General features: G+C 38.5%; 3 protein-coding genes across 5 annotated transcripts; all 3 read right to left on the bottom strand.

Annotated features, from left to right (window-relative positions):
• Positions 1 to 676: 676 nt before the first annotated feature.
• eif1axa (eukaryotic translation initiation factor 1A X-linked a) lies at positions 677 to 2,973 on the bottom strand. Its single transcript, XM_057359578.1, has 7 exons — positions 2,829 to 2,973; positions 2,284 to 2,367; positions 1,983 to 2,086; positions 1,728 to 1,778; positions 1,541 to 1,622; positions 1,262 to 1,353; positions 677 to 1,058 (listed from the first exon to the last, which is right to left on the bottom strand). The coding sequence occupies exons 1-7, from the start codon at positions 2,842 to 2,844 to the stop codon at positions 1,053 to 1,055; spliced, it is 435 nt and encodes a 144-aa protein (XP_057215561.1). The 5' UTR covers positions 2,845 to 2,973; the 3' UTR covers positions 677 to 1,052.
• Positions 2,974 to 3,006: 33 nt separating this feature from the next.
• Positions 3,007 to 15,203, bottom strand: rps6ka3a (ribosomal protein S6 kinase a, polypeptide 3a). Of its 2 annotated transcripts, XM_057359561.1 has the most exons (22): positions 14,840 to 15,203; positions 13,399 to 13,434; positions 10,967 to 11,083; positions 10,769 to 10,850; positions 10,454 to 10,534; positions 10,129 to 10,208; positions 9,941 to 10,047; positions 9,716 to 9,753; positions 9,452 to 9,594; positions 9,036 to 9,106; positions 8,869 to 8,957; positions 8,689 to 8,753; positions 8,410 to 8,512; positions 8,192 to 8,322; positions 7,980 to 8,105; positions 7,774 to 7,863; positions 7,516 to 7,674; positions 5,490 to 5,651; positions 5,328 to 5,404; positions 5,097 to 5,214; positions 4,694 to 4,834; positions 3,007 to 4,499 (listed from the first exon to the last, which is right to left on the bottom strand). In XM_057359561.1, the coding sequence occupies exons 1-22, from the start codon at positions 14,900 to 14,902 to the stop codon at positions 4,377 to 4,379; spliced, it is 2,202 nt and encodes a 733-aa protein (XP_057215544.1). In that variant the 5' UTR covers positions 14,903 to 15,203; the 3' UTR covers positions 3,007 to 4,376. The 2 variants fall into 2 exon arrangements, with proteins under 2 accessions (XP_057215544.1, XP_057215547.1); XM_057359564.1 differs by lacking the exons at positions 13,399 to 13,434; positions 14,840 to 15,203 and adding an exon at positions 11,344 to 11,411 and having other exon boundaries at positions 3,008 to 4,499.
• A 554-nt stretch (positions 15,204 to 15,757) lies between these two features.
• pdha1a (pyruvate dehydrogenase E1 subunit alpha 1a) lies at positions 15,758 to 24,982 on the bottom strand. Of its 2 annotated transcripts, XM_057324391.1 has the most exons (12): positions 24,820 to 24,982; positions 24,029 to 24,049; positions 19,986 to 20,054; positions 19,251 to 19,424; positions 18,976 to 19,102; positions 18,760 to 18,851; positions 18,550 to 18,642; positions 18,169 to 18,324; positions 17,635 to 17,706; positions 17,463 to 17,530; positions 17,147 to 17,255; positions 15,758 to 17,036 (listed from the first exon to the last, which is right to left on the bottom strand). In XM_057324391.1, exons 1-12 carry the CDS (start codon positions 24,874 to 24,876, stop codon positions 16,872 to 16,874), a joined length of 1,203 nt encoding a protein of 400 aa, XP_057180374.1. In that variant the 5' UTR covers positions 24,877 to 24,982; the 3' UTR covers positions 15,758 to 16,871. The 2 variants fall into 2 exon arrangements, with proteins under 2 accessions (XP_057180374.1, XP_057180381.1); XM_057324398.1 differs by lacking the exon at positions 24,029 to 24,049.
• Between the last annotated feature and the right edge of the window lie 172 nt (positions 24,983 to 25,154).

The following is a 25,154-nucleotide window of genomic DNA, read 5'->3' as shown; positions in this document are numbered from 1 at the left end:
TGTATACAACCAGCGTGAACTGCGTTGCTCTTACTTCGTTTAGACCTAACATTTACACTTTATTTATTAAATACTTAATTATTGCTAACGTCAAGATATGTTATGCGAGTTGTCTTCTGTGGTACCAAACGTAATCAAATTAATTGAACAGGGTTAAAAACATTCAGAATCAATCCATTATGAACCCACAAACTGAATTACAGGTATCTAGAGTGCTGTTGAATCCCTGAGAGTATACAATGAATAAACGGTTCCTCTGTAGAGAAGGCCCATGTGATATGGATGAAACGTGGCAGTCAATACACCCAGAGGCAGAGCAGAACTGGCAGTAATGAGTCCAAAGGAAATGGGTCAGTACTAGTTCTCTTAAAAACAAAGGGCGCAGACAGCTAGGATAAAACAATGGAGAAGATAATCTCGAGCCAACAAAGAAATACTTTGATAAACTAATCAAATGAGTTTCTGGACGAGGCTACTGCAAGTTTTAAACAGAATTGGAAAAACATTTTGACTTTGTTACAAATGTTTTTTTTTTGTACATATGTACATGTATACTGAACTGTTCTTGGGAGCTTTCAATTTGGTATAAAGCAGATTTAACAAAAAATGTAACACTGATCGTCCCCTAGTGGTAATAATGTGTTACAACCGCAAAAAAATGAAGCTGTTAAGAAAATTACCAAATATATGACTTACTTTTATTTTAAGCAGTGACAACTTAAAATACAATGCAAATACACATTAAGAAAGGAAGTTCGTTCCAAAAGACAAAATGTTTTATATTTTATTGTAAATTCTGGATTTCTTTGTGGTTTCAATTCCACCACACAAAGTGGAATACAATATAAATACTTTAAAACCATAACAAAAATATGCAGTCTAATGTGTGTTTATGTGTGAAACAGATACTTGGCAGACAGATTGCTCAGATAAGCCATGTAGTGATGGGTCAGTAGGAAATGGTCAGAAAGACCCAAGACGAAGGCTGTCCTAACAAGGAAGTATCTTCTCCTCTCAGTGTAAACAATATAGCTCACCAGCAGTCCTGACTTTTAGATCTATGTGAGATGGCAGAAACAAACATATTAAGCTATGACAGAATAAAATATTGTTAAAATTGTTCTCTTGTGCAAAAGAAGCAATAAAAAAATGTCCAGCAGTTGATATGAAGACAAAACAGTTAAACAAATATCAATAAATCAGAAACAAAATTCATTATTGTTGTTGCAATGGTAGAGAAGTGCAACAACCCTGCACTTACATCATCAATGTCCTCATCATCACTTCCAATATCATCAAACTGAATCTCATCATCGTCTCCAGGTCCGAATGTGTCCGTTTCATTGATTTTAGCTGCAAGACAAGACAGAAAATGAGACCGATGGGACAAAGAAGTCAGCAAAGCACCTTAGTACACAACTGATCAACCTTGAAATGTACATAAAGGCTCTACTAGAGCACATCATCTGCACACAGCTTGTTTTAGTTCAATGACATTACAGTAAAACTAGCAAACAAATGTCATATAAATGAGTTTCACCGTGTTCTGGAAGCTCTCCGTATGCTTTGAGACTGCGGGCTTCGTCCGCATTGTACTTCAAAATGACATCTGCTTTGTTATCCTGGAAGAAACATGTAGGAAAGCAGAAAATGTCAAAGTTATTATACAAAGCCGAAATTATTAAGTTTATTACAAAATGATCGGCTCATTGATGATGAATCTCTACCTGATAATCTCTAAGACCAACGAGGATGATGTCAGACGCGTTGATCCAAACCTGAAAGAAATATTGAAATACAAATAAAATAAAAGTGAAAAGCTCTTCTAGAGGCATTTTCCTGACATCAACATAAAATTGTATTCTCAGCAGGTAAGCAAAGCAGAGTCTAGCAACAAAACCATCCACATCTATAAACTGACAGGTGTGACAATTGGTGAAATCCTAATTACACATTAAGGACAGTACACATATAAAACACACCTTTTTCCGGAGCTTTCCTCTGATATGGCAGAGCCGTTTCACTCCATCAAAACACATGGCCTCTAGCCGCCCATTTCCAAGCATCTTTATCACCTGAGCATATTCTAGAATAAGACATTGAGAATTCAGAACTGGAGATACAAGTTTTTAAAAATAAATAAAAAGCAGAATAATTGTCTATATTAGAGCTTACAGATAAGCAACATAATCTCTTGTGATAAAACTTAAAACTATTTTCAGAGAGGCCCAAAACTACTTCTGGATTTTACTGACATTCCACATGTTGTTGATGTTTACTTACCTTGACCGTCCTCTTTGAAAACAAGCTCTCTCTTCTCTGATTCGTTCTCGTTCTTACCACGTCGCCGATTTTTACCTCCTTTACCTGTGGAAGAATAAATGACTCTGAATTCTCTTGTTGATAATAACCAGGTTACATTTTCTATACAAACCCATTCTGGTTATCATCTTATTCGAAGCTACAAATCTAAAGGTAATTCAAAGCATTGTTTAAGACCATTAGAGAAAAAGCGAAATATTAAGAAGCCCTAAAACGTGAGCCTGCCAGTACTACAACAAACCGCAGACGCGTTTAAACTCATTTTTAATCACAAAACAAAGGAAAGACCGTCTGGTAATTCACATAAAAGTAAGTACTGTAAAACCACAGTAGCTCTACACTAGTTGTACATGTTTAGCTCAAGTGAGTATAGGCAAATGTAACGCATGAATTAAACGGTATGAGCGCAGTGGATGGTCACGTTGCCGCCGCACACTGCTCGCAAAGGCCGGGTACTAAATTCACGCCCGTTCTTTGAACATGAAATTGTGACGTATTTTCCTTACCTTTGTTCTTTGGCATGTTTATTCACTATTCGACCTAGGTTGAGTAATGTCGTTAAACAAAGCCGTTATGTAAAGAAATCTTAAATATCAAGGAGCTGGCTGTCAAACTACTTCCCTCTCCCTTCTTTGGAACTTCCGCTTTAGAGACCAATCTACGGCTGCGCGACATAAGCTTATCAAAAAACTTTATTTAAAATTTCATAGACGCATTCTTTTGTCAACAAACATATTTCCATAGTTCGAATTTAATTTATACATAGATTTTATTTTGGTTATTACAACATTGCATTTTGATCAAATTGATTTGAACACATAAAAAAAAAAAAACATGATGTGCTTAAAAACGCCAAGTGGGACATTACAGAGGTCAGAACAGAACACTTCCACTGTTACTGTTAAATAACAGCAGAAGCAAGCAACCCAAAAGGGGGGACACCCAAACAAATTTCTCTAAAATAAGACACGAGAACAACTTGATACTAAATCTCACCCAAAGTGTGACCTTGCATACAAGCATACAAACATACATAAAATATAGAAAACACAGTTCAACCAGGTACAAAAATAATACATTCTGAATAATCTCTTAAAACGGAACAGTCTCGATTAATACAGCCTGCACATTTCCCTTTAATTCTATGAAGTAAATAAAAATAAAACAAAGGAGTGTTATAAATCATTCAGAGAAAGAATGCAGTATTTTGGTCATTCCTGGCAAAATACTGCACTTACAGTATATGGTCATCCACAGACAGATCCCACATATTTTAGCATATCCATTATGAGACATCCAGCATTTGAAGAGTCTGTTAATAGTTCTTAGGGACGGCTTTTATCTTAAGGGTATTTGGTCTAAGGATTAAAAAATGAGGTCACTAAATGGATTTTGTTTTGTACATCAAATGTCCTTTAAGACACAAACAACATGCATGACAGGAGCTTTCTGCCTTAATAAAACACCACATTAACATGAAATACTTAGTTTGTATCAATCACTCTGATTCATGTATACTAAGAATTGTAAGTAGACTTGCATAGATTTCTTTGATGTCACACAAAAGGTTGCAACACTGCAGAATGTAAAGACATCACCTGATGTTGCAAACAGTGACACCACAGACAGCTCTTTCCCATAAAAGGAAAACCGTTTGAGGAAGCGTTTTTCAGCAAATGAAGTCTGTCTTAAACACAGTGGACACAGCTATGATCAACCATAAGTTTGGTTTCATGCTCTCTTTAAACATGACATCACCACCACAATATAGAAAATAAACTGTATCCCAAAATCTCATCTCACATTATTTTCCAACACAGACTCCCAGAAATACTTTTAAATTCATACATAATTCCATACAAAGAAAATTTATAAAGCATTTCTTAAAACAATAATACATAGATTTAATATTCTCTTAAGAGCTTTGGAAAACAATCTAAATTGTGAGCTGAACAAATGTGTGTTGTTTTCGGTTTTGGTGTGCCATTTTAATACGATGATAGCTCTATTGTACATCTCACACACTTATGTGCCCTTTGGGTAGATTGGGATGGTCACAAGGCGGTAGAGGTCAACTTTTTGACACCACGGCGCTGTGCTAGTGTGGAGCAACCCACCGGTTCCAGTACGGGAGGAACATTTCTGTTTAGAGCTAAATAGGTGGCTGCCATTGCCTCCTGAAGTAAAGAGAGTAAACAAAATGAAAAACAAGAAGTGTGTCAAATATAAGGTTTAAAGATACATGACATGTACAAATTTGATTTCTCTAGAATCTAAAATGGAGGTCACACGGGAAATAGAAAAACACATTTGTGCCCCACTGCTGATCTCATTACTAATTTCACATTCATACCACTATGGCAATACAAACCTTGACTAGATGAGGGGCGTCCTGTCGGTTGAGTTGAAATTTGGGCAGTTTGTCTTTGTTGATTATCCATGGGTGACGAAGTACCTGAGCAGCCGTCAATCTCTGATGAGGGTCAACGTGAAGCATTTTTGATACCAGGTCCTGTCAGCAATATAAAAGATCAAAGAGCACAGATTTAACACATCTGTATGTTTAGCTATCTTGGAAAATATCTATCTCTCAGAGCAATTTTGGCTCAACAAACGCCGTGAGGATGGGGTGACAATGACAAATGGGTAGTTATGTTTGGGGAAACATGTTTGATAAAAAATTCACTTGTAATGCTAGTGGAACAGAAATTACACTTTAAATTAGCATTTATAAAGAAAAAAGGAATTGCTTGAAGAAAAGGAGAGTCTTTGACCTTTGCCTGAATCGATACAGAATTCCAGAATCCACCTTTCAACGAGAATTTCCCACTGCCGATCCGAGCCAGAATCTCCTCTGGTGTGTCATTGGTGCCATTAGCAAACGGTGTGAACCTACGGGTGGAATATGATTGTTGGATTTTAAGACTGACATTATAATGTTGTGTTTAAGACCAATGCAAAATCATACATGTGAGAATTTCAAGAGTGACTTGTTTAGACATTACCCTGCGAGCATGGTGTAAAGAAGAACTCCAAGACTCCAGATATCACATGCTGCATCATAGCCTTGCTTCTTCAGGACCTATGAGGATCAAGAAATCAGAATATATAAATGCAATTCTGAACACGTTAATATATATATCTTAATATGTTTCTTTAACAGGTACCTCTGGAGCGACAAAGTTAGCAGTGTAGCACGGTGTCATCAGCAGTCCGTTTTCTGCTCTGAGCTGTTTGGCGAAGCCAAAATCACAGATCCTGATGGACTCCGGGTTGCCCGATTCATCCACATAGAGAATGTTACTGGGCTTCAGGTCCCTGTGTACTACCTACAAGCAATGTGCCAATCACTCAACTATGGAGTTATACTGCGGACTATATTAAAAAGGAATTGCAAACTGCATTTGCAAATGCGTTTTCTATTTGTCGTGTCAAAATTGTGACATAATTCAAACGCAATTGCAAACCGTTTGCATTTGCATTTACACGAACGTACAATGTCTGCCAAATTTCAAAAGGAAAAGCAAAGTCTATTTGCAAATGAATTACCTGTGTCTTACGAGTTACGACCCTGCCAAATTTAAATCGCAATAGCAATTCCCCATATGCTATTTCACTTCCTCTGGTGTCGCGTATTATGCCTGCCAAAACTCAAATGAAATCGCAAATCCCTTTGCATTTGCGTTTCCTCTGACTTGTACAGAAACCTGTCAATCAATGGCGGGGGTGGGCTTATTCAATGGGGCGTGTTTGTATCGGGAAGTGACATCCTTCACCGTCGACTGGAACTTAAGTAGATACATACATGTGATACAGCTAAACACACGAGGAGTGAAGTTACAACAGTGCAGTTTTCAGGTTTTTTGTTTGGAAATAACTCGCGCTGGAACTCTGGGCTCAGAGCGGCATCACGTAGCATGTGAAACTTCGGTGCAGGATGGATAATCATCACCTTCTGCAACATTCCTCTACACATGTTTGTTTATGATATTCGTTTTCACAGTACTCCGAAGTCAAAGCGAGGACATGACATTTATTGACAACACTGTGACCGTATTTTGCATCATGATTAATACGTGTTGTAAACCATAACAAAACATGTTCACTTTGTATGAATAAACAGCATCCTGCATATCATTGTTGTTCATTATGCATACAGTATAACAAGTTAATAATAAATTACAAAAGTACGTGAATTCTACATCTCTTTATTTGTGTATCATAACATAGTGAGACAAAGACAAACTTGTGCTCCAGTGTTTTAGTGAGTTTGCTGGACACAGAAGTAGCTGTCATCTACAAATTACTGGATGGAGTTGTTGCTGTATTTAAAATTTAATTTCCGAACAGCCTTTTCAACAACATGTGCAGTAAATGAGCCCATCAGCTGATGCACCAACCTGAGAAATTCATGTAATTATGATGAATCCACACGGCTTCAATATGACTTTTATTGGTAGCTCATTGAGATCACCAGACCACTGTTTGTGTTCATCTGTTTATCGAGCCCGTTGAACTTCTTTAAATTATACTTGTTAAGTACCGCAATTGTGATTCATTGTAAAGATTTTCTCTATATGAAACTTTGCATCTGATCCTCATTTGTTCCATTATTGTTATTTTGGCTTTTAGCTGTAGCTGAAACCCTTTTAGCCACAACCAGTGTCACCTTAGCGTTGGACTGACTGACACCACTGCGACGGTGAATGACGTCACTTCCTGATACAAACACGCCCCATTGAATAAGCCCACCCCCGCCATTGATTGACAGGTTTCTGTACAAGTCGGAGGAAACGCAAATGCAAAGGGATTTGCGATTTCATTTGAGTTTTGGCAGGCTTAATACGCGACACCAGAGGAAGTGAAATGGCATATGGGGAATTGCTATTGCGATTTAAATTTGGCAGGGTCGTAACTCGTAAGACACGGGTAATTCATTTGCAAATAGACTTTGCTTTTCCTTTTGAAATTTGGCAGACATTGTACGTTCGCGTAAATGCAAATGAAAACGGTTTGCATTTGCGTTTGAATTATGTCACAATTTTGACACGAACAAATAGAAAACGCATTTGCAAATGCAGTTTGCAATTCCATTTTAATATAGTCCGCAATATAACTCCATACTCAACCACATAAACTTAAAAAGAGCAAACGGCTTTCAAATGTTTAGATGTGGTAACAGGATGTTCTTACCCCTTGGGCATGTAGGTACTCAACAGTCTTTGTGATGGTGTGGAGTACAGCGCTGGCCTCTTTCTCTGAAAAAAACTTCTGTCTGAGGATTTTATCCAGTAGTTCTCCACCTTTCATCAGCTCTGTGACCAGATACACCGAATGCCCTTCATCATACACCTATAAACAAACAAAGGCAAAAGATGGGACAACCAAGACACGTCACAGAGATTTCGGTCACCTATTATCATTTACTTCAGACACGCAAATGTCACTCACGTCTTTCAGGGTGATGATGTTTGGATGTTGTCCGTATCGCAGCAGTATCTCAACCTCCTCCGTTGGATCCCTCCTGTCCTTATTTATAATCTGCAATGCGATCAGAATCACTGAAAACACTTCTATTCTTTATTACAAAAGACAACTTTCTTCATCTGTACACGCATACATACTGACACTTTCAAACAAGCTAGTGTGCTGCTTACCTTGACAGCATACTCCATGCCGGTGCTCTTCTGCACACAGCGCTTGCAGATGGAGTACGAGCCCACGCCAATGTCTTCTCCAACATCATATACATCGGTAAACTGAATTGTACTCCTGTTGGGTTGCTGCACAAAATACATAGTTTATTCCAATGTGTATTGATGTTATAGATGAAAAGGAGTGACCGAGTGAGTGAATGATGGGAGCATACCTGCAGTATGCTGCTCATATTGATGTTGCTCTGAATGGGCGGCTGGCTCTCCTCTTCTGTTCCTGTGGCAACAAAACTGAACCCTCTGAAAAGCTGATGAGCATTAGCACTTGGAGGGACACCTGGAGAGTCTGGGAAAAAGAAAAGAGGAAATATTGAGTGTCACCCGATTGTTGCAACCAGAGATCCATCCGCTGTTAAAATAGTACATCACTCACCTCGTGGGGTTTTGGCTGTGAACTCGGAGTCAAAGTACAACGTGTCGTCCGGCCTCCCGATGGCTGGCTTAAAGGGAGGATGAATTTCCCTCCTGAATAATTTCTAGAGCAAAAAATATTTTCATAAAAAGGAAATTGAGCAAGAGACATTAACATGAAAATTCAATACACCTTCAATATATATAGATAAATACGGTGGATAGATAGATTCAATATACCTTCATATCTGGCATTGAAATAAACAGACCAGACCTTACACACTTTTCTTAAAACACTTACATTCCAGTCAATGGTGGAAAAGAACGAATGCCTCTTGATCTCTTCTACTCCATCAGGTCCTGCTCCTGAAATCCCAATACTGCATTTAATTAAGTGACACAGATTTTCGGAAGCACAAAACTGGTCAAACACAACCAAATTTATTCAGTATAAAAACGGATTTTTAAGTCTCATCCTCACCCAAGCGGTTGCCAGGATTGCGCTTGAACAGATTCCGGAGTAGAGACTGGGCGTCAAGGCTGAGAAACTGAGGCATGCCGAGCTTGGCCCTGCCGGTACAAAATACAGCATCAGTGAAAAGACTGCTGAAGTCACTAAAATCAGTATCCCAAGTCAAGAATACTCACTTTAAGATCATTGTCATAGTCTCCTTGCGGTCTTTCCCTTGAAATGGAAGGGTTCCCGTCAACATTTCGAACTAAGGATGTAGAAAAGATCAATGCACTGTATTACAAATTTTATATTAGACAAAACTTTAACAGACACTAAATTACATTTGTCAGGGGTGCAACAATACACGAAAGATATTCTGGCAACACTTTACAACAAGTTTGCATTTGTTAACAATTAGGTAATGCTTTAGGTAAGAATGAATAATACTTGTACAGCAATTACTAATACATTTTTACAATCAAAAGTTGTAACTGTTAACATAAGCTAAAGCACCATGAACTAACAAGGATAAATTAATGCTGAAAAACTATATTGCTTATTGTTAGTTCATGTTAAGGCCAATAGTCTTTTCATAACCCCACCCCCTCACCATTAGCACGCCGTAGGACCACCAATCAGCACTGTGGGTGTGGCCTCTGCGGTTGACCACCTCTGGTGCCATATACTCCACTGTACCACAGAACGAGTATGCCTTGTTTTCATGATCTATGGACTCTTTACTCAAGCCAAAATCTACATAACAAAAATATAGACAGAGCAACAAATTGAAACAAATACTTATTGTGAGACTCTCACAAAAAATAATGCTGGTCAAAGCTTTGAGAGCAAATATGAGTTTTGATGAAACACATACCTGTAAGTTTAATGTGTCCTTCCACATCCAAGAGAATACTGAAGGAGAACCAAATTTAGATCGGAAAAATGAAAACTCAGTTATGTAGTTATCATCATATGTTACTTCTTTGGAACGATGAGATGTGCTAAACATGAAGTCTCTGTTAATAGCTAACTTGACAGTTTGCTATTTTACTTCGAGTTATCATCACTTTTAACTTATTACACGAGTGAGAAAACATACTTTTCTGGTTTGAGATCTCTGTATATGATTCCCAATCCATGCAAATGGTCCAAAGCCAAAGCCAGCTCAGCAAGATAAAACTTCACATCCTCCTCTGTAAACATAACCTACATGAAAATACAACAGAAGTGTGTTAGCAAGAGTTGTTTTTATTTATTTCAGTAGACGGTCGGAATCGGGTAATTTACCTCTTTGGAGAGGCGAGTAAAGAGATCTCCTCCTCTGAGAAAGTCCAGAATGAGGTAAAGTTTACCTTCTGTCTGAAATGCTGATGGAAAAAATAAGAGACTTAAAATTGTATTTCTACGTTCCTATATTTCACTGGGCTAAAAAAGAAAATTGTTTATTTTATTTTTTTACAGTTTTTTCAACCTCATGTTGTCAATTTCTATACTGTTTAACAACATCCAACTACAAACGTTTATGTTAACATTAAGTAAAACCTAAAATTCAGTGTACTAACTAACAGTCCCAAATGCACTTACATCTGGTTGGGGGATGTCAATGACTCACCATAGTGCAGTTTAACAATGAAAGGATGGTTGACCTCAACTAGGATGTCTCTCTCCATCTTTGTACGCACTCGATCTCGTACTAAAACCACAAACACACACGCATAATATTAACCCTCAAAAACCTTTTACAGTGTGTATACGTGAAAAACATAAAAAAATAAAACTACATTGATCATTAACAATCTTAAATGATGTTAAATGTCATTTTTGATATATCCGAGTATGTTCCCGGAGATCAATGAAGTTTGAGATTCGATTTGTTTGATGAGATGAAAATAAATCAGTTTGCCTGTTAAGACAGACAAACACAGACCTTTCAGAGTGGCTTTCTTTAACACTTTCATAGCATACAGCTGTCCGCCATCAGGACCTGTTATCTTCTTGACAAGGAATACCTGCACAAACACACAACATTGCTACACAGAACTAAAAGTGACACAACGTGACATATTAAATGGAAACGTTACTAACAAAAAGAATCATTTCATAGTATCTAAACAGTCAATCTAACCTTGCCAAAAGAGCCCTGGCCCAGTACTTTGCAGAGCTCAAACTGACGTGGGTCTGCTTTTTCAGAGCCCTCCTTGACAACGTGAGTAATGTTGATCTCCTTGACCGAGCCCTCATCCTATGGAGAAGAGATATTAGATATGCTATGACATCAACCACATAGACATGCAATACCACACCAAAAACAACCACACACACAAACTATGAATTCTGTTTTTGTTTTAGATTTGCAATGTCAAGTGCAACTTCACTTCACTTCATCACATCAAACACAAACTCATGCCCACAAAATGTTCAATCCAAGAACCGTAAAAGTGCATATGATAAAACAGAGTCAGGCAAACACACACACAGACAGGCAAACACACAGACACGCACACACAAAGGAGGAGGAGGTTGGTGGCCTGGATGGCTGGTGTTTCTGCAGAGGAGCAGTGAGCCAAAGCCTGTGGGAGGAAAGAAAGAATAAACACACAAAAGGATACACACACGCGCAGAGTTCTGTAGAGCAGTGAAGGATTAAACCTGAATAGATGATCAACTAGCCAGAAATTAGCAGAAGAACGACTATTAAGGGGGAGAGAGACACAAGTAGGACAATAGAGAAATGGAAAACTTGTGATGAGCAATTGCATTGTGCTCCACTGCTGGGGTCAGTCTGAGCTTTCAATGACCCATTCAAAAACATTACATCTGCTGCTGGTCATACTGCTGATGTCATCTCAACATCTGATCATCAAAGGGCACTAAAAGTGTTATTTATTTATTTATTTATTAACACTTTACGAAATAAAAAGAGACAAGAAGCAGGAGGTGTGTGAATTTTTTTCATGAAAAACGGCAATGGGTGATGATGACATTTCATGTGGTCAAAAGATGTCAATATCTACTACAGGGGTAAAACAAAAATGACAGAAAGAGAGAGAGGACAGAGTGAGGTAAGAAGACAGTTTGACAAAAGAAGCATGTGTAAAGCCACGGTGGCATGCAATTTACCGTGTCAGCATGCAGAAATTCCACTTTCTACTGCAGCGACGCTACATTTAAAAGCACATTCGGGACAAATATCCTTTATATTCAACACACCATGTTCTTTGCTTTACCATAATTTTGGGAGACTGTTAAACCTAAGTAATAATGCATTCTTCCATTCTGATCGGTTTTCTCTAGCAGCTCATCCAACAAGCACACACACGCAACATGCTTTATACAAGCTCTTGGATATTTGTGATAAGTTAAAATTTGAGCAAGCATACGATACACAAAAGAAAAACTGTCAACTAAAAAAAAAAATCAGCCAATTAGAGAGGAATGTGATGAATTCATAATTATGGACCCATATGGCTAACCAATGAATCATTAACCAACAATTGACAATTTGCGGTTAAATGATCCCAGACACATTAAAAAGCTGTCACTTCCTGTGACACTACATGTGGTTTCATGACTTTAGCTGAAACACACAATTTAGCCCACTCAACAAAAAGAGTTGAATGATATTCAAATATCTGCTGCTTTGCATAAAATACTTTTTTTATGCAAATCCCAAGAAATGACAACTGTAGGATTTAGTTTAAATGCACATTCATATTTTATGTGATGCACATATAAATATGATGACAGTGATGCTGAAATATCATTGTGAACATTGTGAAACAAACTGAGATCTGAGAACTTATGATCTGAAAGGTATAACTTGAACACACAGGCTTGAATCGGTGGACAGATATTTATGAATTGAAATGTGAGAATGTAAGCAGATCTCTGAAGATTTTAACTGAAGTGTAACGGAGGATAATAACTGAGGGACACCCCACAACAGGAACAGGAAATAAGCGTGGGCGTTACACACACCACATGGAGAACTTGACTCTCTGCTACCCTTCCTCCAACACAACACTAACAGGACTAAGTAGCTGTATATGAAATGAAGCAACGCAGTGTTTTGGGTCACATGACCTATAAAGGCTTTCAGAAAGGTTTCTCCTGGCTTGGTGGAAAGTGAAGGTCAGCTTTAAGTGAACGCTGGACATCCTCATTCTCCTACTGGCTGTTTGCTATGCCACTCATCCAGCTGCAGGAAATCAATAAAACCAGGGTCTCCGAGACGGGAAATGTGATGTTAAAAGCCTTCCATATTTCATAGGAAACGCCGCTTTGTATTCAAAGACGATGACAATTACAGTGGATCAAAATCAACTGAAGCCGTAAATGAAAAGCTTTCCAAGTAAACCGCAAGGATTCCATGAAGTCAAACTATTGACTACATAACTAGCATACCTAATATGCCTGTAAAACTGGATCTCTTTAAAATTAGCAGATGCGCACGCAATCAAATACACATTAAAAAACACAAGTGATACTTAATATATACACAACTCTGTATGTACACGTGTGTGTGTGTGTGTTTGTATATGTATGTTTTAAACTTACTTGAACAGGAGCGTCGTCTTCTACCATGGAGTCATCCTAGAAAACACATTAAATAAAATGATGTTATTTTAAAGAAACACACCATAAAGCACATATGCTCACACAAACAAAGATCATTGGATAGGCCAACAATTGAGAACAGACTACATTAAGGAAAGAAGAATCATTCAAATTGTTGCAAATCTCTATTGTTGTAAATATTATGGGGGATATGACAATAATAACTTTAGCTGGTGTAATGTTAACATGTCATGAAATCACATGACCACCTGTATTGACAAAATAGTCAAATGTTTAAGATTGACTGATTTACGTAGTCACAGACTTTGTGATCATTTATAGGCCACGCACAAACAGGGGACTAAAAGCGTCTAGCGTAGGATGGCTATTTACAAACCACGGGATTAGTCTGGAGTGGACCAAACTGAAGTTAATTAGGGAAATAGTATGCAAGGTCTGAGGGCCACAAGAGCTACTGTACCTATGGGGCTTTGACAATTTAGTGTGATATTTTAGCTCTTGGCTTACCATTTCTTCTTGTATACATTATCCAGGAAAATGTCTAAGAATATCATTTATTACAGCATACATATATACAATGTATATTGTATTCACTCTGAAACAGAATGCTTAGATAAATAGGGGATAACTATACTCTATGATCTATGATCTTTTATCATTTAATTTTAATATGTAATTTACAGTCCTGAATGGAAGTTAGCCAGTTGCTTTATAAACGACAAAGACAATCTTGGATGAGTTTTATAACGCTGTAAACTGGCCACATGCCATTTTAAGGTATCATACCCACATATTTTGGATACCAAAGGCGTTCCCAAAACGAATAACGCCCAAACTGCGCTGTGGGTAGGTTTGCACTAACCAGCTCACTAGGTTTAAGGACGCAGCCTATCAATCTCTTATAGCCCAATGCGTCCTACAGTAAAACTTCAACCTGCTTATGTACATTTTAAAAGAGAACGAAGCAAGTAAACTTGCACACACACACATATATGAACACACAATCCTACTGAACGTGTCTGGTCAAGCCCTGCTGCCTCGGCTTGGACATTTTTCGATGGTTTACATACCCAACCTTAACCAAGTACACTTTGATCTCGCCTGAAGTTGCAGTAAAAAGACTAACTCGGGATTTAAAAGAAAGGCGTCGCATTCTCTAGATTCTTGGATTTTATTGTGGATTTGTGCTCGCCTTCTGAGTTTCTGCATTTCATTTGTTTGAAAACGAGCAAAATGCTTCTAAGAAACGCAAACTTGTATGCGTTGGCACTGCTGTAAAACGGACGTAACGTTAGAGTATTTGTCCATCAAAGGCTTTGACATTCCTTTTATTTATATGACACAAAATATCGGATTAAATGTGATCTCACTCAACCAGCGCTTAACAGTGTGCCACGACGTTGTAAACAACGCAACTTACCTCGTTTACCAAATGGCCCACAGGTAACTTCTGCCAGGGGTCCGCGAACTGTGCCAAAGGCATCTTCAGATCCCGATGATTAACTTATGATCACACCGTGAAGTGATTTGACACTGTCACTGTAAACTTGCACTAAAAGGGTACCGTAAAGAGGCGGAAACTTGTACGGCGCGTAAATAAAAGTCCGACTCAGCTCAAATGCGTTCCGGGTAACTGATGACTTTTAAAATCCTCTAATTCCCTTCATGCACTCCTTCGACAAAAAAATCCTAATATGTTTTTTAACAGCAGAATAATCCACTTCCTTTTCTCCTCAACATGGCGTCGCCGTCCTGTTCACCTGTCTGTCAGAACGAGGCAGGAGGCTACGTCATCATACGTCGTCATCGTGTCCACCCGTTGGTACCACCCCTGTAGGCTACATTGATCAAAATTTGTAAATATGCTTAAATTCAGGTGTGTGAAATTTAAAATGAGCAAAAGGGCATTTAAAGGAATAGTTCAACCAAAAATAAAAACTCTTGTCTTTATTTATTCACCTTCATGTCGTTCAAACTGTTTAAGAGTCTTCTGTGGAACGCAGGAAAAAAATATATTTTGAGAAATGTCTCAGTGGTTTTGTGTCCATACAGTGGAAGTCAACGGGGCCAATGCTGTTTGGTCGCCAACATTATTCAAAGTATCTTCTTTTGTGTTCTGCAGTAGTAAGTAATAGATGTTTGGAACGACATGAGGGTGCATATATAAAAGCTGTTTTTCACAACGCTATAGCTGATAAATATTTATCCAGTAGTACCAAACGGCTTAACAAAAAGCAGATTTGAGGATTGTTTCATTCTCACTCGCCAGTTTATTCTGACCCATTTTCCATCGTTTTCTTTTAAACACACACAAGGCATCTAGATTACACATACATACTGTATTTTAGATATTTATTTTTAGTTGTATGGTATAAAGACCACATTGGATAACACATACATTGCCTGATCTTGTTGACTCCTCATTCTGGTCAACAAGGCATAAAGGCTTGACCTGTGACCCTGGCACCCCTTCTGACCCTGAACAACTTCCAGATACTAACACGTTTTAACAAACATGGGCATTGCCAAATGAGACCTTATATACCCAGGTAACATTGTTCATTACAAAATCATTGATTAATAATAAATATGTGACAACGAAGACCTGGTTTTAAATAAAAGTGAAGGAAAGGACGAAAATATATTTAGCATATTTATATTTTTCTTTTTTAAGCCACAGTTTATTTCAAATCGTACGAATCTTGATTTCTTCGATGTGATTTTTGTAACACCTCAAATCTATAAATGTATCTGATAGGGACAGATTTCATTATACAATGGATTCAAATAAAACATCCCATTTTAAACCCCATAAATATTAGTTAAGAGGATTTACAACGTTAATAATAAATCCCCTTTCAGAATAACAGGACGTTGGGTGTACAGAGTTTGATAAAATATATGGTTGCTTTCATCTGTTAATTTGACTGCAGTTTGCAATCTCCTGTTAACATGAACAGAGTGAAATGTATGCGCATGTCTGTAATGACTTCCCTTTGACACCGAGTAGTAATTGAAGTTCTCTGTAATCATGTAAGCAGGAGGCACTGGAGTCACTTTGGAAGTATTCAAAATTACATGCCAAATACCACCATGTTTCCTTACACATTACATGCCATTTCCAGTGTGATCTAAAAAATCTTTTTTTTTGGCAATGACTATTTTATTGCAGTGTTAAGAAATTAAACATTTAAAATTTGTATCTGGTAAAAGGGAGGAAGAATTGAAAATAAACTATGCCCAACTCTTCTGATGAAGAGAACAAGAAAACAAGGTAATGGCAATGTGAAATGAAACTTGTCACAATGTGGCCATTAGATCTGTCTGGGTTTCCAAAAAGCAGTGTCTCTGAAACCAATAGCCACATAAAGGGGATAACATTTTGCTATGATGTGCGCTTGAACAGAACAGTATTAACTGGTAGGAGGACGACTGGGATGCAGGAAGGTGTTTTAGCTGACGGACTTCAGCTTGCTCCAGGGATTGGTGCCACGCACTTCCAATGGAGGGTCATTGTAGAAGATGTGATTGCACAAATCCTCCAGTGGAGGCTCAGGGTCTGTCGTGGCAAATTGAGCAGCGTCCTCAATCTCCTTTCTAACCTCAATATCAATCTCCTGCAAACAAGTGTTACTGTTTAGTGAAACAAAATGGTCTATTGGGATAATAGACAACACCGGAGGCATTTTATCTTGAGTTGATGTCTAGTAGACTCATGCATTCTCACCTTAAGCTCCTCCACGCTGGCCATGTTGTTGCTTAACATGCGATCCTTCAGCAATGAGATGGGGTCGCTCTTACTGCGCACTTCCTGGATCTCCTCGCGTGTGCGGTAGCTACAGAAACACAGTTGGATAAGGTGGACAAAGGTTGAGCTGTCGTTTATAGCACTAACAGAAAAGTGCATGTTACATAATGGGATACCTAAGATATATTACAGTGATAATAGTTAAAGCCATGCGAGTTAAAAAATCCACTCCAGTGTTACAAGTAAAGGGTTTAGATAAGTAATAGTAAGGTGTAAGGGTACAAAGCTATTGTACCTGACTCCGGGATCACTCATACTGTGACCATGGTAACGATACGTCTGCAGCTCCATCAGAATGGGTCCCTGTGTGATAAGGTTCAGGTATCATGTTATTATAATTTGCTTATTATTTATATCTTGTGAGAATTTTTTTAAGATGTTGTTCATATACTGAAATCACAGCTCACCTTTCCTGATCTGCAGTGTTCAGCAGCAAATTTGGTGGCCTCCCTCACACAAAGGACATCCATACCATCCACCTGCATTACCACAGAAGAGCAACAAATCAGAGTAATTTCTGTGCATTATTTATGCAACACAGGTCACGTGCAAAGCAAGGTTATTTTAGTTTACTAAAATTAAAACGTTGAAAACTTTCCTGTTCATTGAAATCAAATCAAATATTGACCTAAATATTTTTGGGAAAAACTTAAAGTAAGTTTAAAGCAGTAAAATTATAACAATAAACAAAAATAAAATAAAATTAATATAGCAACATTAAAAATAAACCAATAAATTATAAAATGACAAAAGCATATACCAAAATTTCTAAAACTTTAACTAAAATGAACACAAAAACTAAAAATCTAAAAATAAAAGCATTTAAAAACATTATTAAAATATTAATAAAACTAAAATGAGAACTATAATAACTCTGATGCAAAGTTAATCTGAATGCATGAGGAAAGGTTCCATTCCTGTGGCATGTGTGCGTGTCATACCCTCAATCCAGGAATGAAATCGCCTCTCTTATAGTAGTCGGTGCTAGCAGACGCTCTCTCCACGGATGTCCCCATGCCATACTTGTTATTCTCACAAATGAAAATGCAGGGTAGTTTCCACAGAGATGCCATGTTGTACGTCTCAAAGATCTGACCCTGCAGAAACACAATGCAAAAATCTTCAATATACCTCAATATACAACAAATACGACAATGTACAACAAATACATTTAAACCTCTAAAACACACATCATCATCATCATGTTATTTTAATGGTATACAGGGACTGTAAATCTACTATGTAGTTGCACTGGGAAATGTTAAGAGGCAAAGTAGCCAAACTGAATTTTTGGAGGTACGTGAAAGTGAGATGGGACTTGCCTGATTTGCAGCACCATCACCATAAAGAGAGACACATAGTTCATTCTTGCCCTGGTATTTGCAAGCCAACGCTACACCTGCTCCCAGAGGCACCTGGGATACCAAAATCAATGTAAGTTACATGGCGTTTAGTTGTTAACTAAACTTTTTAAGGTACAGTAGTTATATGCATCATTCTATTTCAAGAGGGTTGTGACTTATTCCAAATACCTGAGCTCCCACAATTCCATTTCCTCCATAGAAATGTTTAGTGTACATGTGCATAGACCCTCCTTTTCCTTTTGCAATACCTCCTCTACGACCTGATGGAGAAATAAAGATACAGAAGAGGGGTGGAATAAATCAATAGAAAAAAAGCATAACATTTAAGGAAACTAATTATTAGCATACAAAACCGGGGTACATATTAAACAATGTTGTTCTCACCAGTGAGCTCAGCCATGATCTCCCGAACCGTGCCCCCTCTAGTGAGGGTATACCCGTGGGCTCGGTAGGCTGTGATAAGATGATCTGACAGGTTAATACCTGACTCGATCCCAACCGCACATGCTTCCTATTGAAGGACACAATGGATTTGTAAAACCTTCCAGAATTTATACATTCGCATAAGTTGAACATGTTTGCCACCATGTGAATGATAACCAAGCGTACACTAAATGAACAAATATGTACTGGCAAATAAATGTGTTGTTTTTACTTACTTGTCCATCATAAAGGTGGCAAAAACCTCTAATGATCTTCTGCTTGTACAGCTGATCAGCTTTAAGTTCCATGCGTCTCATGGTCTGCATGGTGCGGTAGTACTGAAGCCCCTCCTCTCTCGTAAGCACCGCCTGCTGGGGTGGACCCTCCTCCAGCTTATGCAAGTCACATTTCTGACAAACAACAGAAATTATTAGCAAGCAATATTAGTTATGTTACATAAAATGCTTATTCTATAAATTAAGATTTATACATCATCTGCAAGCTGAATAAATAAGCATTGATGTATGGTGCAAAAAGAATCTAAATATTGAGAAAATCGCCTTCAAAGTTGTCCAGCCGTTGTGGAGAGTAGATGAACCCGAAAGCAGAAATTCTAAGCTTTACATAGATACCAAACTTGAGTGGGTAATTCCCAGAGCGGGCAGCAGCGAGCGAAGTTTGTAGGCGTGTTTCCGGCCATTTAAGTTTTGATATTATTTTGGTAGGATATTTACAAAGTATCTTCCAGGAACAACGATCATTTAATTATTTTGGCATAAAAGAAAAATCTTTAATTATGACCCATACAATGAACAGTATTGTTGGCTATTGCCCGTAATATACCCATGCTACTTATGACTGGTTTGGTGGTCCAGGGTCACATATAAAATGACAGCGAAATGCACAGTAGATGTGCTAAAATGTAATCACAAATTACAGTAAATTACAGCTGTTGATGTGATAAAACTCACCTTAATGTCAAAGGAGGCCTGAGGGGTGAAGTCTGCATACGTCCTGGCTGATACCACCACTCTAGCTCCCTATGAAAACATATTGTTTTTACTTAAAAATAAAAAAAAATAAAACACACACAATTTGCGGTCACATGGACACACACACATACACATCTAACAGGTACTGAAATGTTAACTTAAAAAGCACTCTGTCAAAACCAAACCCAAATGAAATAGAATGTTTCTGCACTAATCCAACCACACAACCAACTTTATATGTACAAACCCGATTCCAAAAAAGTTGGGACACTGTACAAATTGTGAATAAAAACAGAATGCAATGATGTGGAAGTTTCAAATTTCAATATTTTATTCAGAATACAACATAGATGACATATCAAATGTTTAAACTGAGAAAATGTATCATTTTAAGGGAAAAACAAGTTGATTTTAAATTTCATGGCATCAACACATCTCAAAAAAGTTGGGACAAGGCCATGTTTACCACTGTGTGGCATCCCCTCTTCTCTTTATAACAGTCTGCAAACGTCTGGGGACTGAGGAGACAAGTTGCTCAAGTTTAGGAATAGGAATGTTGTCCCATTCTTGTCTAATACAGGCTTCTAGTTGCTCGACTGTCTTAGGTCTTCTTTGTCGCATCTTCCTCTTTATGATGCGCCAAATGTTTTCTATGGGTGAAAGATCTGGACTGCAGGCTGGCCATTTCAGTACCCTGATCCTTCTTCTACGCAGCCATGATGTTGTAATTGATGCAGTATGTGGTCTGGCATTGTCATGTTGGAAAATGCAAGGTCTTCCCTGAAAGAGACGACGTCTGGATGGGAGCACATGTTGTTCTAGAACTTGGATATACCTTTCAGCATTGATGGTGCCTTTCCAGATGTGTAAGCTGCCCATGCCACACGCACTCATGCAACCCCATACCATCAGAGATGCAGGCTTCTGAACTGAGCGCTGATAACAACTTGGGTTGTCCTTGTCCTCTTTAGTCCGGATGACATGGCATCCCAGTTTTCCAAAAAGAACTTCAAATTTTGATTCGTCTGACCACAGAACAGTTTTCCACTTTGCCACAGTCCATTTTAAATGAGCCTTGGCCCAGAGAAAACGCCTGCGCTTCTGGATCATGTTTAGATATGGCTTCTTTATTGACCTATAGAGTTTTAGCCGGCAACGGCGAATGGCACGGTGGATTGTGTTCACCGACAATGTTTTCTGGAAGTATTCCTGAGCCCATGTTGTGATTTCCATTACAGTAGCATTCCTGTATGTGATGCAGTGCCGTCTAAGGGCCCGAAGATCACGGGCATCCAGTATGGTTTTCCGGCCTTGACCCTTACACACAGAGATTGTTCCAGATTCTCTGAATCTTTGGATGATATTATGCACTGTAGATGATGATAACTTCAAACTCTTTGCAATTTTTCTCTGAGAAACTCCTTTCTGATATTGCTCCACTATTTTTCGCCGCAGCATTGGGGGAATTGGTGATCCTCTGCCCATCTTGACTTCTGAGAGAGACACTGCCACTCTGAGAGGCTCTTTTTATACCCAATCATGTTGCCAATTGACCTAATAAGTTGCAAATTGGTCCTCCAGCTGTTCCTTATATGTACATTTAACTTTTCTGGCCTCTTATTGCTACCTGTCCCAACTTTTTTGGAATGTGTAGCTCTCATGAAATCCAAAATGAGCCAATATTTGGCATGACATTTCAAAATGTCTGACTTTCAACATTTGATATGTTATCTATATTCTATTGTGAATAAAATATAAGTTTATTAGATTCGTAAATTATTGCATTCCTTTTTTATTCACAATTTGTACAGTGTCCCAACTTTTTTGGAATCGGGTTTGTATAGCGGAATATGTATTCTTTCAAAGCAAGGTAATAAACATCACCCCCATAACAAACATGAACCAGTATCAAATCTAAAATCACTTCCTGAGAATTTAATGTTGAAAATATACAGTGCATGTCATAGTCTGACTCTGCAGTGGCTCTGAATGAGTCCAATCACTGTGGGTTTGCATGTGAAAAACAGACACTGAGATAACAAACCTCTTTATTCCATAACCAAATGCACACTTATAAACATCCACTATGCACTTTAAATAAATCTGCAACAGAGACAACGAATCCAAAACATAAATCTATAATAGTACAAGAGATTAAAGACTCATCCACAGGAGTGTTGTGATTTAAAAGAAACCTCTGGAATATTGAGTGTGAACGTGCTCTGGGTTAAGGGGAGGGGTCAATCATGCAAGACTGTGAAAGAGACAGTTATATATAATTTATAATACAGGGGCTGCCAGTACTCACAGCAAGCTGTGGCTCTGGTAAGGGAGTCTCTTCAGCCTGGCTGTGGGTGTTGTCTGGGCGTTGTGAGTAGGAAATATCAGGGCCCTGAAGGCTCACGGCTAGAGGGGGGAAACTGTACACAAGGGGGTCTGTGCTGGCAATGTTGGTACTGCTATCAGTCGCTGTGTGGGTTAATTCTGTTTGGCTGGGGTTGGGACCTGCAACCATTTCTTCACATATGGGCTTTGATGAAAGCTGGTCTCTAATACGGTTATCTGCCGTTTTGGAAGCTATCCCAGATTCTACTGCAGGACCTCTATCTGATTCTGGACACATATTAAATAATTCCACCGCGGAAGCTAATGGGGCGGATGATGCTACAAAACCTTTACTCTGGGGTATACCTGATGTAGACTCTGACAAATGTATATTCAGTGCTGATTCTGTTTTGACCTTATTCTCTACGTATTCTAGGGAAGATTGAGATTCTGTTGATTTTGTGCATTTTATGTCTGTTGAAGAAGTTTCAGAGTTTAGTGCCATCTGTGCTGATGAAAGGGAAGGTGTGGTAGGGCTGTGTTTAGTGCCTGACAGGGATACTTGAGATTGTGAGGTTAAGTGTGGATCTTTAAGGAGAGGTGGGGCAGGGACATTGGGATCTGTCAAATTAGCATATTCGCCCTGGACTGCCAAGAGCTGAAGGATGGCCCGGCAAGTGGAGGACTGCAAAAAGAATGGCAGGTACATAAGTCACTCCAGAGGCTCAGACTTAAGTCAGCAGGTAGGCCATTAAAAGAGAATGTTCAAAAGCATCTCAGAGGAGAAGGAGACCACCAGGTGTCCAGAGACCACAATATAACAAAAATACACTTTGGACTAAATTTATAAACTAACCTATAATAATAACCACCTATAATAATAACCTTAACCAGCCTCTTACAGTACAGCCGGCAGCTCCCTGACATGTAAATGCAACATATTATCTCAAAGAGTTTTGATTGACGTCTGTGTGTGTGTGCGTGCGTGCGTGCGTGCGTGCGTGCGTGCGTGCGTGCGTGCGTGCGTGCGTGCGTGCGTGCGTGCGTGCGTGCGTGCGTGTGGTATCCCGGAGGGGACCTAAACCTGAATGCACACCAACACATGGGGACTTGTGTCACCGTGGGGACCAAAATTGAGGTCCCCATGGGCAAAAAAGCTTATAAATTGTACAGAACAATATTTTTTAAAAATCTAAAAATGCAAAAAGTATTCAATGATCTTTTGGTTTAGGGGGTCGGTTAGGGATAGGAGATAGAATATACAATTTGTACAGTATAAAATATATTATCTGTCCCCACGGAGATAATAAACCAGACGTGTGTGTGGTGTGTGTGTGGTGTATATGTGTGTGTGTGTGTGTGTCAAAAGTAAAAGCTGTGGAAACAGGCTTGGGTAAATAGCTGCAAATATCATTCAAGCAGAATTATTCTCCCTGAACCCTCACCACAGCAAACTAAAACAGCCACAGTATATGAGTAGCCTAATAAGGTAAAGGTGCGATAGCATAAGCATTGATACCAAATGAAAAAAGGACTGAAAACTTAAACAAAAATATAATAATCATAAGCCTCTAAAGAAATAGTTGTAAGCAAAATGATGATTATGATCATGAAGTAACTAAGAATTAAATGTAAAAAGGAAAGATGAAATGGCACAGGCATAATGTCACTGAACCTATTAATCTACAATTTCTTACCTCTGATACAAGTTCCGCTCCCTTACAAGGATGACATTTAAAGAGATGGAGAAAAAAGAAGAATCATATCTGAATCAGTGTCCAAAAAGCCCGTGCCATTCGTTTTATTGAGGCAACAAATATTTTAGTATTAACTGACTCTATGATTGTGTGTCTGGGAGTTAAACAAACATAGTGTCGTTTGTCGTCACATATTGGTGATTATTTAGGACTTGAGCTAAAGCTAAAGCATGTATGTTTACTAAATGTTGCGTAAAAAGAGAATGAGGCATCTGGACATCAGCCACCAACAAAAATGATCAAACAGTCAAGTACTGGGGTCACCTATAAATGACAGAAACTGATATAAACAGCTTTAATAGCTGATTATTGCCGAAACGTACCATTTTATGAGTACTATTTTATTTAAACTTTTATTTGTTAGTTTATTTTATTTTATGAACATGTATGACCGCTTGCAACTTGGCTAACCAGTTTTTGACGTTACCATCCCAGTGTATGATGCTAGCTAGCAATTCAGGCTAACTCTCTCTAAACGAATAGTGAGATCCCAATATCTCTATTTACATCTAAAATAAAAACCAAGGTTGCTCTACATCACGTGAAAAAAACTGCATAAACATCACTGACCATTTAACAACAGTGTGTCTCTGACTGGATCTCAGTAAGGCCCTGTGTACCCTGCAAGGTCAATATGGCACGGCTATGTTCGCTACCGGTTAAAATAGCCGTGCTTTTACTAAACGAGAACGACAGTAGGCCTATTATTATGTAAAGTACAATATACTTACGTTCCTGCTGGCGCTGCCCCTCAGAACGTTAGATATGATGGTTAACATCTTTCTCATGCTATTCAACTGCAACTAATCAGAAAACGATCTCATTCAACCCTCCTCTCTGACAGAAGCACCAGACCCAGCAAACAGGATTTGCGCCCGCTGCCGTTTCGATGCTCATTCGGTTGGAAATACTGCCACCTGTTGATCAGAGGATAAAATAGACAGTATTTCTCAATCCTGCTACTACACATTTTTATTCAGTTTGGGTGTCTTACAACAGAATCACTTTATTAATGACCTGATCAATTTTAGATAAGGGGGATGATGCACAGTGCTATGGAAGCCCC

Source organism: Triplophysa rosa, linkage group LG2 (genome assembly GCF_024868665.1).
Source record: "Triplophysa rosa linkage group LG2, Trosa_1v2, whole genome shotgun sequence".
In the NCBI taxonomy this organism is placed as follows: domain Eukaryota; kingdom Metazoa; phylum Chordata; class Actinopteri; order Cypriniformes; family Nemacheilidae; genus Triplophysa; species Triplophysa rosa.
This window is presented reverse-complemented; position numbering and strand designations above follow the sequence as displayed.